The sequence below is a fragment of the Panthera tigris genome, chromosome C1 (assembly GCF_018350195.1).
Source record: "Panthera tigris isolate Pti1 chromosome C1, P.tigris_Pti1_mat1.1, whole genome shotgun sequence".
Lineage (NCBI taxonomy): Eukaryota > Metazoa > Chordata > Mammalia > Carnivora > Felidae > Panthera > Panthera tigris.
In genome coordinates this window covers 184,787,282-184,803,012 of record NC_056667.1, presented here as the reverse complement: position 1 = coordinate 184,803,012, position 15,731 = coordinate 184,787,282, and the positions used below count along the sequence as shown (strand labels likewise).

General features: G+C 36.2%; 1 protein-coding gene across 6 annotated transcripts in view; it reads right to left on the bottom strand.

Moving 5' to 3' along the window:
• Positions 1–15,731, bottom strand: part of SGO2 (shugoshin 2) — a 68,258-nt gene that overhangs the window by 24,716 nt on the left and 27,811 nt on the right. For 4 of the 6 annotated variants that reach the window (XM_042995022.1, XM_042995025.1, XM_042995027.1 and 1 more), the window contains exons 2-5: positions 13,794–13,925; positions 11,807–11,982; positions 10,927–11,004; positions 3,071–3,156 (exon numbers count right to left, since the gene is read on the bottom strand). In XM_042995022.1, the coding sequence (XP_042850956.1) occupies positions 3,071–3,156; positions 10,927–11,004; positions 11,807–11,982; positions 13,794–13,923 (470 nt within the window). In that variant the 5' untranslated portion in view covers positions 13,924–13,925. Of the gene's footprint in view, positions 1–3,070; positions 3,157–10,926; positions 11,005–11,806; positions 11,983–13,793; positions 13,926–14,393; positions 14,487–15,183; positions 15,333–15,731 lie in introns of those variants that run through there. The other 2 variants (XM_042995023.1, XM_042995024.1) reach the window with 2 other exon arrangements.

The following is a 15,731-nucleotide window of genomic DNA, read 5'->3' as shown; positions in this document are numbered from 1 at the left end:
TCAGGTCATGATCTCACAGATCGTGAGTTCAAGTCCCGCATTGGGTGAGCTGAAGCCCTGCCTTGGGTGAGTGCGAGGTCTGCTTCTTTCTCTTTTTCTCTCTCTGCTCCTTGAAGGATTCTCTCTCTCTCCTTCTCTCTTTGCCCTTGCTCCCTTGTGTCTTCTCTCTCTCAAAAAATTTAAAAAGAAAAATTAAAGGGAAGTTAATAAAGCTTGCTATTTACTTATTTGTTTATTTTCTTCCCATTATAATTAAGCTTTTAAAAGAAAACATAAGGGAATGTCTCATGACCTTCCAATTGGTAACGATTTTCTTGAAAGGCCACAGAAAGTAGTAACCATGAGGGACAAAACAGAGACATATAAAGCAGATTCTTATAAATAACTTCTGTTCATCTAAAGACACCATTAAGAGAATGACAGGGCAAGCCAGAGTAAAAGATATTTGTAATTTACACACAATGTATAGAAACTGCAAATCTTAAAAAAGAAAGAAAGAAAGAAAGAAAGAAAGAAAGAAAGAAAGAAAGAAAAAGACAATCTAACAGAAAATAAACATATAAACAGGTGCTTAACTTCATTGTTTATCAAGGAAATGAATGATTAATTATTATGGCTCAGTATGGCTAAACTGAAAAGGACGGTAACAAGTGTTGATGGAGATACAGAACAGGAATTCTTATACATTATTAGGAATGTAAATTGGTATAACCCCTTTAGAAAACTGTTTGGCAGGTTCTCCTAAAGCCAAATATATGTAAAACCCAGTAATTCTACTCCTAGGTATATACCCAACAGAAATCTGTATGTGCATCCATCAAAAGGCTTATATATGACAGCGCTGTTTGTAACAAACAGGCCAAAACAAAAACAAAGTAAATGCTCATCATCTTAAGGATGAATAAATGATGGGATAATCATCCAACATTACACAGCAGTGAGAATGCCTGATCTACAAGTACATACAACAATACAGATGAATCTCACAAACATAATGCTCAACAAAATAAGCCACAGATAAAAATACATGTTTTATGATTTCACTACAAGAAGTTTCAAATGAGCCAAAATTGTTCAATCTGTGATGTTAGAAGTCAGGATAATGTTCATACTTGGGTGGGTGGTGAGTAGTGACTAGAAAGGATCACAGAGCAGGCGTCTGAAGTACTGGCTATGTTCTGTTTCTTGGTCTGGATACTAATTATACAACAGTGTTTACTTATGAAAATTCACCACGGCTCTAAGATTTTACAACTTTTCTAATATTTCTAATATCTATATTATACTCCAATTTCTACTAAAAAATGAAATTTTTTATAGCGCAAGAGGACACTTAATTGGAAAATGTGTGCATAATGACAGCCAAGATATTCTTAAAAAACAAAAAACTAAGTAAAGGAACTACAGGACAGTAAAATGTATCTATTTTTTTTTTTATTATTTTTTTTTAACGTTTATTTATTTTTGAGACAGAGAGAGACAGAGCATGAACGGGGAAGGGGCAGAGAGAGAGGGAGACACAGAATCGGAAGCAGGCTCCAGGCTCTGAGCCATCAGCCCAGAGTCCGACACGGGGCTCGAACTCACGGACCGCGAGATCATGACCTGAGCCGAAGTCGGACACTTAACCGACTGAGCCACCCAGGCGCCCCAAAATGTATCTATTTTAAAACTACAGCAATTAGGGGTGCCTGAGTGGCTCAGCTGGTTATGGGACCGACTCCTGATTTTAGTCCAGGTCATGATCTTGTGGTTCATGAGTTTGAGCCCCATGTTGGGCTCCTCTGCTATCAGTGTGAAGCCTGCTTGGGATTCATATTCTCTCTCTCTCTCTCTCTCTCTCTCTCTCTCTCTCTCTCTCTCTCTCCCCTTCCATTGCCCCTCCCCCACCCTCAAAAAATAAACATAAAGAATAGAGAGTGACACAGTAGATACAGAATTTTTTACTATTTTTTACTATGTTACAGATAGCATTTCAATATGTAAGTGCATTTACTTGTGCATTTAAATAAAAGCATTAAACCTGTAAATGACATAACAAAGAATTCTGTCTCTAACAGACAAGAGAATTTTAATCAATGCCATCAATTCATTAAGTCATTTTATCTCTCTGGACTTCAGAAATTGTCTTTAAAATGACAGGTTTGAAATAAGCTGTTTACTATGATTTATAATCAAATTAATCAAGAAGTGGTAAATTTTGGTTAGGAAATAGCAATGATGAAAGTTAATTTTAAAGCTTGGAGCAGTATTCAAGATAATAAAGATAGAAATAGTTACCAGATTTACCCAGCATAAAACGAGGCCAGTGGGGACTTAAGGAAAAAGAAAGAAAAGAACTAACGAGTAGCAGATACTACAGATGCACATAGTTACTGAATTTATGGGTAAGCTTCCTTGGAGCCCTGGAGATAAAACCTGTACCAAGAAACTACAGATCATCTCATTCCTACCTTACTAGGCAACTACAGGTTGATGAAACTCAAAATATTGTACAACATACACAAACACAATGTGCTACATAAAAATCTAAACACTCTGGGGGTGCCTGGGTGGCTCTGTTGGTTAAACGTCCGACTTTAGCTCAGGTCATGATCTCCCGGTTTGTGAGTTTGAGCCCCGTGTCAGGCTCTGTGCTGACAGCTCAGAGCCTGGAGTCTGCTTCTGACCTTGTGTCTTCTCCTCTCTCTGCCCCTCCCATGCTCATGCTCTGTCTCTCTCTGTCTCTCAATGATAAATACGTTAAAAAATGATAAACATTAAAAAAAATTAAAAAAAAAAATCTAAACACTCTGAACCAGTATAATTCAAACCCATGTAACTAAAGGTTCACCTTTGGCTCTTTCTTCTCTACAGTCTATGGGAAAGCTGAATATTATTTCAAAGTTTAAAACTGAACTCTATTAGATTATGCTTCCAATTTCTTTCACTGGTACAATGTTAACAAGTATTTCATTACTTATTTTTAAATGTTTTTCTATGTTTCAAGGAAGAAGACCCAAATAAAAACTGTTCAAAGTTTTATCTAGGTAGAGGTGTGCAAGTATTTAACCAAGTTTGAAGCAATTACCTTGCAAATGGAAGTCGCATCAACTTGTACTGTTTACTAGTCCGTTTCTTCTTGCTACTTGGCAGTAGAAAGGGACTCTGGTGAAACTATTTTTGAAATAAAGAATAAAGAAAAGGAAAAGGAAAAAAATTTCTAATCTCATTAAATGTTTGTTATTGAAGCACCAAATTACACAAGTATACCAATAGCAATAGAACAATTCTTGCATTAGCCTTTGATAGCTGAATGAGAATAATGTGATAAGATTAAACATAGTTCATCCTTTATCATGCCATCCAAAGATAATCATTACTACGATTTTGGTACATAAACTCCCAAATAAATTGTCTTCTGTGCATATGAATAAATATACCTGTGTATACCTATATAATATCTTGACATAAATATGCAATATGCTCATGCCACATATGCATTGTGTAACATATGATTGCACTTTATAATCCATATTTCTTAATGGTCTTTTACATTTAAGGTCTGGGTGATTTTAATATATCTTTTAAATTTTTGCTTATCTATAGTATTTTCTAAATTTTCTCAGACATTTTTTGAACATGTTTTATTTATTTAATAAAGATCATAAAATTAAGCAACACACAACTATGTTTTATTATGGTGCTAACCTGTAATAGAAACAAGGGTATAACCAAATCAACAAACTAACTTTGATATTCACATGGAAATGCAAAGAACCCGGAATAGCTAAAACAACTTTGAAAAAGAAGCAGTTGGAGGGCTATAATTGACATAGTATAGTATTAGCATAAAGACAGACAAAAAGATCAGTGAAATATAAGAGTCCAGAAATAGACCCACACATATTTGGTCAATTAATTTTTGAAAAAGGTACAAAAGCCAAATGAGGAGCCTAGACTTCCATAGTCACCAGGCTATCACAAGGCAACTGTCCTCCAAACTGTACTGTCAGAAAAGGCCAAGAAGAGAGGTGGGACATCCCAGGGGTAATGAGGATACCCCCTGTACCAGCAATGTCAGTGGAGAACACATGGGGACTCTGGACTTCCATTCTTACTTGCTAATAACAAGGAGCCCTTTTCCTCTACTCTAGGGTGGGGATAGAAGAGGTCTAGTAGAACCATTCTTTTCACCACTCTTCAATAATAACAACCTCCCCCTTTATGATTCCCCCAATCCTGCTGTCAGTGGAGGCCATGAAGTCATGAGGCACCCTACTCTGTCCCAGCCAGGGTGGTGTTAGCCTGAAGTCCTAGCTCCATCCATCAGTGAGGAGACACCCTCTCCACCAGGGTGACAACAGAAACTGAGTGGGGAACCTAAACTTTGACCCCTCCAACTTGGCAGTAGGTGGCACATCCCTTTATCACTGGCATTATGATACTATCAAATGGTGCCTGTCAAAACAGAATGTTTACATAAGATCTGGAGTTTCTTAATACAATACCCAAATGGCCAAGATGTTTTTTTTTTTTTTCTTGAGAGAGTATGAGCAGAGGAGGGGCAGAGAAGGAGAGAGAGAGAATCCTACGCAGGTCCTACACTGTCAGCGTGGAGCCTGATAAAGAGCTGGAACCCATGATCCCGTGAGACCATGACCTGAGCCAAAACCAAGAGTCAGATGCTTACCCGACTGAGCCATCTAGGCACCTCCCAAGATAATTTAATATAAAATAACTCATTGCACCAAGAATTAGGAAAAGGCCTAAATTTGAAAATTATAAATTTGAAAATGAAAAGACAATCAACAGACAGCAACAACAAGATAATAATACAGCACCAACATTAAGATGCTGGAATTACCTAACAAGGATTTTAAAGCAACCATCATAAAAATGTTTCAATAAACAATGACAAACATGCTTAAAACAAATGAAAAAAATAGAAAATCTTGCAAAGAAACAGAAAATCTCAGCAAATAAAAAGAAGATATAAAAAAGAAACAAAAATACAATAACCAAAATAAAATAAGTTAAAAACTCAATGGACTCAAAAACAGAGGGGGAAAAATCTGCGAACTTGAACAGAAAGCAACAGAAAGCATCCAATGTGAGCAAGAGAGAAGCAACTGAAAATAATTAAGAGGTTCAGGGATTTATGGGACTATAACAAAAGATATAACACTCATGTCACTGAAGTCCCAAAAGGAGATAAAGACGGCAGACGTGAAAAAGTTTGAGAGAGATAACGGCTGAAAATGTCCCAAACTTGGCAAAAGTAATCAAACCACATATTTAAGCCGAGTGAATCCTCAAAATGCTACAACTTTAAGAAATCCATGCAAGGATACATCATAGTCATATTTCTCAAAACTAAAGATAAAAATCTTCAGAGCACTGTGAAAAAATGGCACCTTCCTACAGTTATTAAAGAATGAAAAAAAAAAAAATAAGCATCTGACTCAGGTAAAGAAGTAACAATAAAATAAACCACAGGAAAGGGGAAGAAAGGACTTACTACTCAAGATAAAAGCAAAAATTAGTAAGTTTGAAACAACAAAATAAAATTAAAGGTTGAAAATTAAACCCCAAAGATTACTATTTTAAAAAAGAAAAAAAAAAATAAATAAATGAAAAAAACCACAAGCACCTAAACTAGTAGGGGAAAAAAAAAAAGGAAAAGCCCAAAATACACAAAATTAGTCAACTGGGAAAATATAACACAGACAAAATTAAAAAATAACAGACTACTTTGGTCAACTCTGTGCAAATCAATTTGAAAACATGTCTGAGATAATAATTCTAAGGAAATATAACTGAATAAAACCAACCACAAAAGAAAGAAATTTTCCCAAGCAAACTAATATCCATAGAAGAAATAAAGTTAACAAAGTGTGACCATTCCTACCAAGAAAGACCCAGGTCTAGATGGTTCCACAGAATTCTATGAAGCATTTAAAGAAAAAATAATTCTAATACTGTACCATCTTTCCAGATCATAGGAAAAGGAAAACATCCAAATTCCAGTTCATATATATTTTTATCAATGCCTGAAGACTGTATAAAAAGAAAATCTCACTTGTGAATTAACAATAAAAAAAATTCCTAAACAAAGCACTGGCAAAAAGAATTTAGCAGCACATTGTAAGAATAATAAATCATTTCTGAAATTTATTCTAGAATTACAAAATTAGGAAAGCTACTAAAATAAATTATCATAATACACCTAAAAAGAGAGACCATATGATTATCATCATAGATGCTAAAAAAAGTATTTTACATTGTTTATCATTTTTTTATTTAAAAAGCTAAATGGGGGCACCAGGATGGCTCAGTCAATTAAGCAACCGACTCCTGATTTCAGCTCAGGTCATGATCTCAACAGTTCGTGAAATCGAGAGCTGCCTCAGGCTCCACACGGACAGCACAGAGCCTGCTTGGTATTCTCTCTCTCCGTCTCTCCCTCTCTCCCTCTCTCTCTCTCTCTCTCTCTCTTCTCTGCTTGCATGCATGCACTCTTTCTCAAAATAAATAAACTTAAAATAAAAAGCTAAATAACATATAAGATAAATATGTACATTACCCTTAAAAAAAGGGATCGTTTTTAAAAAAAATATATTTTACTTTTTAATTTTTTTAAATGTTTATTTATTTTGAGAGAGACAGCATGATTGGGGGAAGGGCAGAGAGAGAGGGAGAGAGAGGATCCATGTGCTGTCAGCACAGAGCCTGTCATGGGCTCAATCCCAAAAACCAAGAGATCGTGACCTGAGCTGAAATTAAGTGTCAGCAGCTTAACTGACTGAGCCACCCAGAGCCACAAAAACAGGATCATTCTCAATGAGGAAACACTACCCAACATTTTATTAAAATTTATTGCTTTCTATTATGTTCTAGACATTGTTGTTATATAGACAGAAATTCTATACTCAAGAATCTTATGTTCTGGTAAGATGAGTAATAAAATTAATGAGTAAAATTATGTCATATAGTGTTAAGTTCTAAAGAGAAAAATTAAAGCAGAGAAGCAGAGTATAAAATGTAGGGGCAGGGATGGGGAAGGATTCAAATTTATATAAGGTTGCCAGGGAAGGCTTGACTGAAGTCACTCTTGAGTCAAGATTTGCAGGAAGTAGGGAGTAGGCCATATGAAAGAAGAACAAGACCAAGGGCCCAGAGGTGGCAGCTTGCCTGTGTTTGAAAAGTGGGAGGAGGCCTGCAGATTGAAGATGTTAAAGAGCGGAAGGAGTAGGGTAGTCAATGAGGTGAGAGAAAGAACACAAGTTTCAGTATTCAGACAATAATAGGCAATAGATCACATGGGAAGCCACTGGAGAGCTTTCAGCAGAGACTTCTGTTTTAACAGTATTAATCTGGCTGCTACGCTGGGAAGAGAATATAGAGGCAAGGCAGAAGCAAGAAGCCCACGTTGGGATGCCACTCCAAGAACTTGGGTAAGAGAAAATGGGGGCTTGGATGGGTGGTGAAAGTGAGGGTTGTGAGAAGTGGTTAAGACTCTGGACTGAGCTTTAAGCAGCACTAAAACCATTTGCTAAGGGATCAGGTACAGGATGTGAGGAAAAAACAGGAAAACAGAATTGCAGTTACCTGAAATGAAGACCCCCAAAAGGAACTGGTTTGGTGGCAAGTGCAAAATTTAAGATACCTCTTAGACATCCAAATAGAAATGCGAAATAAGTAGTGGACTAGGTATTGTCTGGAGTTCAGAGGAGACGGGGAGGCTGCAGATGCAAATTTGGGAGTCATCAGCATTTAACAATAATCAGATCCATGAGAATGGATGAATCATTTAGGGAACAAATGTAGATAGAAGAAAGAAGTCCAAGAACTGAGTTCTGGGGCACCCAAAATTTAGCAGTCAGGAAAATAAAGAGGAAACAGCAAACAGACTAAAAATGAATAATCAGAAAGGTAGGAAGAAACATAGGAGAATATAGTGTTGTAAAAGTCACATGAAGGTCAACGTAAGGACCAAGAACTATCAAGAGGTTTTGGTAACATGGAGGTCAATTTCCAGAAAAGCACTTTTAGTGGAGTGGTGATGAAACTCCAATTGTTGTGGGTTCAAGAGAAACTGGAGACAGTGTGAACAATTCTCTCAGAGTTTTGCTATAAAGGAGAAAAATGAGAAAGTAGCTGGGGGTGGGGAGTTATTTGGAGTAAGAGGTTTCATTTTGTTTTGTTTTATTTTTTAAAGACGGGAGATAACATTTTTGCTTCCTGATAGGAATAATCCAGGAGAGAGGGAAAAAATTAATAATGCAAGAGGAAAGGGCATTCTACACTAATGTGAAGCCAAGCAAAAGACAACCCAAGTATCCAACATAGTGTTGGATAGTGTTAAATAGATTAGAGGTCCACTCTGGATCTATCCTAAATAGCACTGGAAAAGAATGAGGAAGCATTTCTTGTAATCATATGGCAAGATCTTCAAGACAGGTCACATTAAAAAAAAGTAAGGCATAGGACAAGGCATTAGGGATAGTATATTATCTTTTGTGTAAGAAAGAAAATTAAGAAAATATTTATATGTTTTGTTTTAATATAAAGAAACAAAGCAGTTACATGTAGGTAGTGTGGGGAGATGAAAGGAGGAAGAATAAAGTGGCTGAAAGCAGAACAGAAGCTTATATGAGATTTCATTCTATATACTTCATTATATTGTTCTGATATTAGAACATCTACAGTCCCCATCATTCTCTTCCCCAAATAAAAAGGAACTACAAAACTCAAAACTTGATATGCAAAAGTTAGTCTGTTAAATAGCAAGTCTAAGAAAGTAGATCCCAAAGTTATATGCTGTCCCTTCATCATCCAGCTCCTCCATTTACTGTTTTTTACCTTCTTCTAAATCCAGATGCTGATCTCAGCCTTGAGTTCTCCAAAGAGAGCCACACAAAAAGCATCGGGAATAAAGTTGACTTTACTAAATATTTTTTAAAGAACTAGTGGAAGGAAGGAGCTTTGTATCACATAATTCACAAGTAGTTGAGCAATGCTTTTAGGGCTATCTGTTCTCCAAAGTTCCTCCAGATCTTGCTAATTAATTAGCTTCTTTCCCTTACTCTCTAAGTCAATTCCTGTACTAACTTTAGACTCCCCACTGCTATATCTGATTCTGATCTTAGTAATTTATTCAAGGCAACTTGATTCAGCCCTGCAAGCTGATCAGCAAAACAGAGCCCCCTCCCTGACTCTGCCTACCCCCCCACCCACCCAGTGAAAAGCAAGCATCTCTTCTCCTTAGAGGATACTAAATGTATAAGGTATACCTCTGTTCACTGGTTGTACTAGGTATCAAATTTATAATGCTAAGAGCTACATCTCCTGTGAACATTATTTCACTGGGACATGTACGCAAATCTTTTCTGTATCCAAATGTGGATGAAGTTAGGAGATAAAAGTACACATTCTTTGGCTAGCTTTTATAAAGCTTCTGACAAAGGAGCTAACCACTGATCACAAAAGTTGAAAGAGTTCCTATTTTCTTACCAGAAAGACTATGTATTTAAAAGCCTTATAAATGACTAAAAATAAGTTTTTAAAAGGAGAGATTTGCAGAAAATTAGAAAACACAGGAAGATGCACACACAATAATAAAAAAGTAATGACAGCTAACATTTATTGCATTTTTCCTATTGTGAGGACACATGCTAGCCACATTTAACTCTCACACTAATTCTTCATAGATGTACTACCATTAGCCACACTAGGCACAAGAGGACAACTAAGATTCAGAATTAAATGCCAAAGTCACAGGACCAGGAAGTTAACAGAGCTGGGAGCTAAATATAGGCAATTCCATTTATTTTATTTATTTAATTTATTTAATTTTAACGTTTATTTATTTTTGAGAGAGACAGAGACAGAATGCAAGTGGGTTAGGGACAGAGAGAGAGGGAGACACAGAATCCGAAGCAGGCTCCAAGCCATCAGCACAGAGCCCAATGTGGGGCCCGAACCCACAGAGCTGCGAGATCGTGACCTGAGCCGAAGTCAGACACTCAACCGACTGAGCCACCCAGGCGCCCCGGCAATTCCATTTAAAAGCTGCCCTATAAAGCACTAAACTCCATTACTATCAAGAAATTTACCTACAATTGGGACTTCACTAACCTTTCTTCAGTTTATTTATTATGTATATTTTGCCTTCTCATTAGATACTACTTTACAACAATTATGTTTCCTATTTAGATAATTGAGTTAACTTCACTAATATTTGGCTTTCCTCCCTTCCTAATTTTACTACTGATTATATTTTCGTGATAGATTACAAGAGGTATTTAACTATCGATATTAATGCTTTATCTGCTGTATGTTTAATTTTCCCAGTCTGCCATTGGCTTTTTATTTTTATGATTTTTAGCCTTCTAAGAATGTTCTTTGAGAAAATCCACCAATAGTTTCCTTTATGCCTTCTACTTGCTTTGTTTCTAGGTATAGAAAGGCCTCTCCTATTTAAAATGAATATATTTGTATTTCTTATTTTATATGATTTCCTTTTTTACATTTAAATCCATCTAGAATTTATTTTAGAGAATGGTATATAGTAGGATCTGCCTCTATTTTTTCCCCCAAAATAGTTGTTCAATTGTACCCATCTTTTTTTTTTAATAACACAAATCCTTTTCTAATTTGAAATACTACTTTTCTATCAATGTCTTTTTTAGCTGTGTTTTAGTTGTTCAGGGGCCATTATGTTCCACTGAGCTGTCTAATCCCGTGTTACTTCTAATCAAAACCTAATTTTTATGTAAAAATTTCAATAAACCAATTATGCCATATGATAATGTGCTGTTAGCCAGTTAAAATTGGTGTTATCATTTCTTTGCACAAAGTTTAAGTTAGTTTAATGCTACTTAATCTTAATTATCCTTAGTAATGCTTAAAAAATTACACTACTTACATATAAACTCTACTTACCTCAGAAAGAGTGCTCATTTCAATTGCAGTTATCAAGTTATTGTTCATGAGTGCTTCTATTTCTATAAGTTTCTTATTCTGTGTTAAAATAAAGACACTTTTAATCAATTAAGATTTGGAGTTTATTATACCATACATGTATGGATGTCATCAGTTGAGAAGACTTAGAAAATAACTGAGATCACACTGAAATAAAAAGGTACTACATGCTATAGTTCAAACACCCACACATACACACACACACACCCCTTGAATGCTTCTGAGTTCTCAATAATAAATTTTCCTACGAACATTTCTCTTTCTTCTCACAGTAATAATACATCCTACAGCAAGTTAACATAGTTTATCAAGGAATTGAACACTCATGAATAGTAGATCAATTTTTCCATTTTAAATTAACTTCTGCTCATTTTGGTGTTAGATCTATAAATTGCAGCCTAGCTAACCATTGGCTCTTACTGACCTGTCCGTGGACAGAGTTGGAAATTGGAAGGGAAAACAACGACTACAATCTTCATTCTATTTGGTGTGTAGCCAGTGAAATGCTGGGATTAAAGAGAATACAAACACTCTGGGAACTCCCCTCTTTTCATTGGAGGAATTATGCCCATTGTTGTAATGCACCAAGTTTTGCTAATGATAAACAACCAAATAATGATCAAGGTATTATACTGGTTTGCAGGGCTGTAAGTGACATTTAGAATGTAGAGTTAAAGACACCTATTTTATTACCCATTAAGTTTGTCCACTAACATGGCATATTCTTTCAATAATTTTTTACAATAATTAGATATTTGAAAAACACTTTTAGAGCTTCTTTAATAACACAGTTAAGATTTTAGTTATAATTTAGAATTCAAACACAATATAGTATTCATACCAAATTATTTAGTTTTAGGCGAAGAAATGCATTCTCAAAATTCAGTTTCTCCACTTCTTTTTGCAATAGCGTTTTTTCAGTTGTAACCCTTCGAGAATTTTCTTTTTCTCTACTAAGAGCTTGAGCTAATGCCCTGTTGTTGTGCTTTAAAGAAATTTTGAAAATGGAAGAATTATCTGTAAAAAAAATTTTTAAGTTAATATTGAACTTATACCTTGTTTTCATATCCTTATAAAACTATTTTAGGCAACATATATTTCACTTATAAGTCTTAACTAAAGGCTGGAAAACAACAGAATGACAATATTAAAAAAAAAATGTATACAGACCAGAAATAAAAGCCAGACAGAAGATGAAGAACAAACAAACTGTAAGGAATGCAGAATGTTGTAAATAGAGTTAGAGATAAAGGATGTCTAGGACAGATGCAGGATCCTAGATAATTAGACCAGTCATAAAAACTAAATCTTGATACTTGCTGCCCTACCTTCCCTCCTACTTTGACTAGGAGGTAGAATGGAGAAGCTGATTCCAAAGCTCTAACTGGAGATATCCCATAGGTATTAGGGTAGCCATTAAAATCTTAAAGTCAGTTTCTGTGGCTCCAGAATGGAACACATCAGTTAATGCTTCCAAAGCCCATTTTTCAAAATTTTGAGTGAAAGGGACCATAATGAGTGTAAAGTTGGACAGACCATCTAAACCCTGTGGGATTTTCTATTGCTACCCTAAATATCCAATTCTTATTTCTTGGCATTTACTGCAATCTAAACTCGATGCCTTCTCTTTACAAGCACTATGTAAATATAATTTAAATCAGAAATGCTTCTGTGTTGTTAGAGAAATTTAATCGTGAATTCCTTGGTAAAGCTCACCTTAAATATAGTGTGTTCCCTTAGTACACATAAACCATACTTACATTTTCATAATTTAGATTTAAATGCTACTATTCAACAACATATCCCACTGAATGGAAGTTTAGTATCTATAAAATAAGTTTATAAAAGTAATAACATATTTTAAATATTCAAGCATTGTTTGGGCATCAAAAAAAGGGTCCAAAAAAGTACTTTATCTTTTGCATAAAGAAAGTAGTTTCACACAGCCACCCTTGACACAGAAAACAGACTAGAATGAAAACAGACTAGAACCAGTTTAAGACTTCCAGAGCTAAAGGATAATATTTTCCTGTCGCACTCCTCAAACTCCGGATGTTCCTTCATAATAGTGAGTGTGCAATGGTCCTGCCAAAGAGAATAGCAAACAGCCACTACACAAGGTGGTCTAATATACCACATGATTCTAGAGACCTGGGTAGGAGCAACATTAAGATTTAAAGATACTCAGGAGGTTCAGCTATTTCAGAGGGCACACACAATTACCCTTCAAACATGTTATATCTACAGGAAACCTTCTCTACTCCTGCTGAGATGGATAGGAAACACTGAGATAAGTTTCAGAAGTAATGGAAATTTATATTGGCAGTTTTTCCCACTTTTTTTTTTTTTTTTCCCTTCTGACCTCTTAGTTCCAGAATCCATGAAACCTATCTCCAAAATGTTCAATACCATCATGAGCTTTGGCTATATAAAATCACCCATGACGACACTCTACCTGGGCCAATCATTCTAGATTACCCATCATCCAATTGCTACAGCATACTAGAACAATCTGTCACTTGTTTTTTAGCTCTTTTCCTGAAATGTCACATTGGTATTTTCTTTGCAGTGTAGGAGGTAGCTGCCTTAGGCTACCCCGGCCTCACTGCTGAAAATTCTGCTGTCACCACTGAGGGTAAATCATCATATCCATTAAACTAATAAGAGTTGAAGGAGACAGAAAGGATTGAATGCACAAAAAGTATCGCTTAACAAAAATTGTCATTTTAGTCATTTTCTATACTTGATAAAATGAAGTGCCAAATACTGTATCAATTCTCCAAGGGAAAGTAAAAATGTGAGCATACTTTAAAACCAATAGCACTTACTTAGTATTTTTGTTTTGATTTTTGAAGCAAGAGAAACATTCAACTTCCCAGTCTTTGAAATTCTGTCTTTCACATGTCTCTTAATTCCTGAGGTAAAAAGTGAGCTAGTTTCCATCACTGGGTTCTCCATCACTGAAGTAAAAACAAGAAAGAAAGAAATCAGAGCAATGATTAATAAAAGAAAAAAGGGTATCTGATACATTCCAGAAGGTAATAATCATGACTTATATGGTATAATTTGTTTGTGTGTAAGTATTTACAGGGGTGCCTGGGTGGCTCAGTCAGTTAAGCATCCAACTTTGTTTCAGGTCTGATCTCACTCTTTGTGACTTTGAGCCCCGTATCGGGCTCTGTGCTAACAGCTCAGAGCCTGGAGCCTGCTTTGGATTCTGTGTCTCCCTCTCTCTCTGACCTTCTCCCACTCCCACTCTGTGTGTCTCTCTCTCAAAAATAAATAAACATTAAAAAAAAAAAAGAATTTACAAAACGCTTTGTATAAAATCTGAAAGTATGCAAGTAGCCAGGAGTGGTTTAAAGTGGTATCCAAAAAAGGTAAATGACTATTTTTTCATTCAAATCTATATTATTATGTCTACATACCAGGAGCTAGGTTAGGCACAGCAGACAGAAAACAGGATACGGTTGTATAGGCATGTCAGTCATGGAATGTAGAGTCCACCGTAGGTACAGATCCTATTTTGACAATGTAAGAAGTGTAACCTTAGAGAATGCACAGAACAGATATACCTAATCTTGTGGGAGAGGAGGCATGCTAGCTAGTTTGGAGGACTAGGCAGGATATCTTGAGTGTGTCTATTTGTCCATTACAGTTATGGTCTATTAGACCTTAAAGTCTAAAAGTAGAAAGAAGAAGATAATCACATTATACTATGACAAGAATAAATGATATAATATACAATGCATAAAAGTAATTAACTCTGCCTGGGCAGAGGAAAATGATCAGAAAAGGTTTTACTGAGAAGGGACAGTTGACGTTGAGCTATGTACTTAGACAAGACTAACCTTTCAAAGCTCCCATTCCCTCCCCAAGCTTCTTTGTCTCTATCTTCAGAGATCAAGAAGAAACCCCATTACCTGCACTTGCCTAACTTCCAATACTCAACCTTTCCACCACTACCTGACTTAAATCCACAGGACTAATCTCACTATGCTCTTTATGTCAATCACAGAATCTTTGGACTCCCAGGTCACTGTCATCTCCCTATCTCCCTCATCCTAATCCTCCTGTAGCTCTGTGGTAGGCTAAAAAATGGTCTCCCAAAGATATCGGGTCTTAATCCTTACATTCTAAGCCTTATGTGGAAAAAGGGTTTTTATAGACGTGATTAAGTTGAGGATCTTGTGATAGAGAGGTTATTCTGGATTATACCTAGTTAGGCCTCCAAATGGCCTCATTGGTGTCCATACAGGAGAGAGGAAGAGATTGAGTGATCCGGCCAGAAGCCAAGGATTGCTGGCAGCCACCAGAAGCTGAAACAGGCAAAGAACAGATTCTCCCCTGGAGCCTCCGGGGGACTACAGCCCTGCAAACACCAGAATTTCAGCTCAGCAACACTGAGTTTGGACTTTTGGCCTCCAGAACTGTGAGAAAACAAATTTCTGCTGTTTAAAGTCACCTGATTTGTGGTCATTTGTTACAACAGCCACAGAAAATGAAGAGTCTTCATATCTCACCCCTGTCCTACCTTGTGAAGGTCTCTGGAACTCACAATCCATCACTATCAAAACCTCTAACTTCAGTCCCTCCTCTAAATGGTCCCTTCATCTTCTTGAACCAGCTGCTCCCAGGAAGATGCAGATTCCCCTCCCTGTCAGGAGGTGGCCATTTTCTCCCTTTCACCTCCTAAAGGATGCACTACATTCATGCTTGCAGACCATTTGTTCTCTCTCCTCCCTAAAAATCCCCAGCCTTGAATA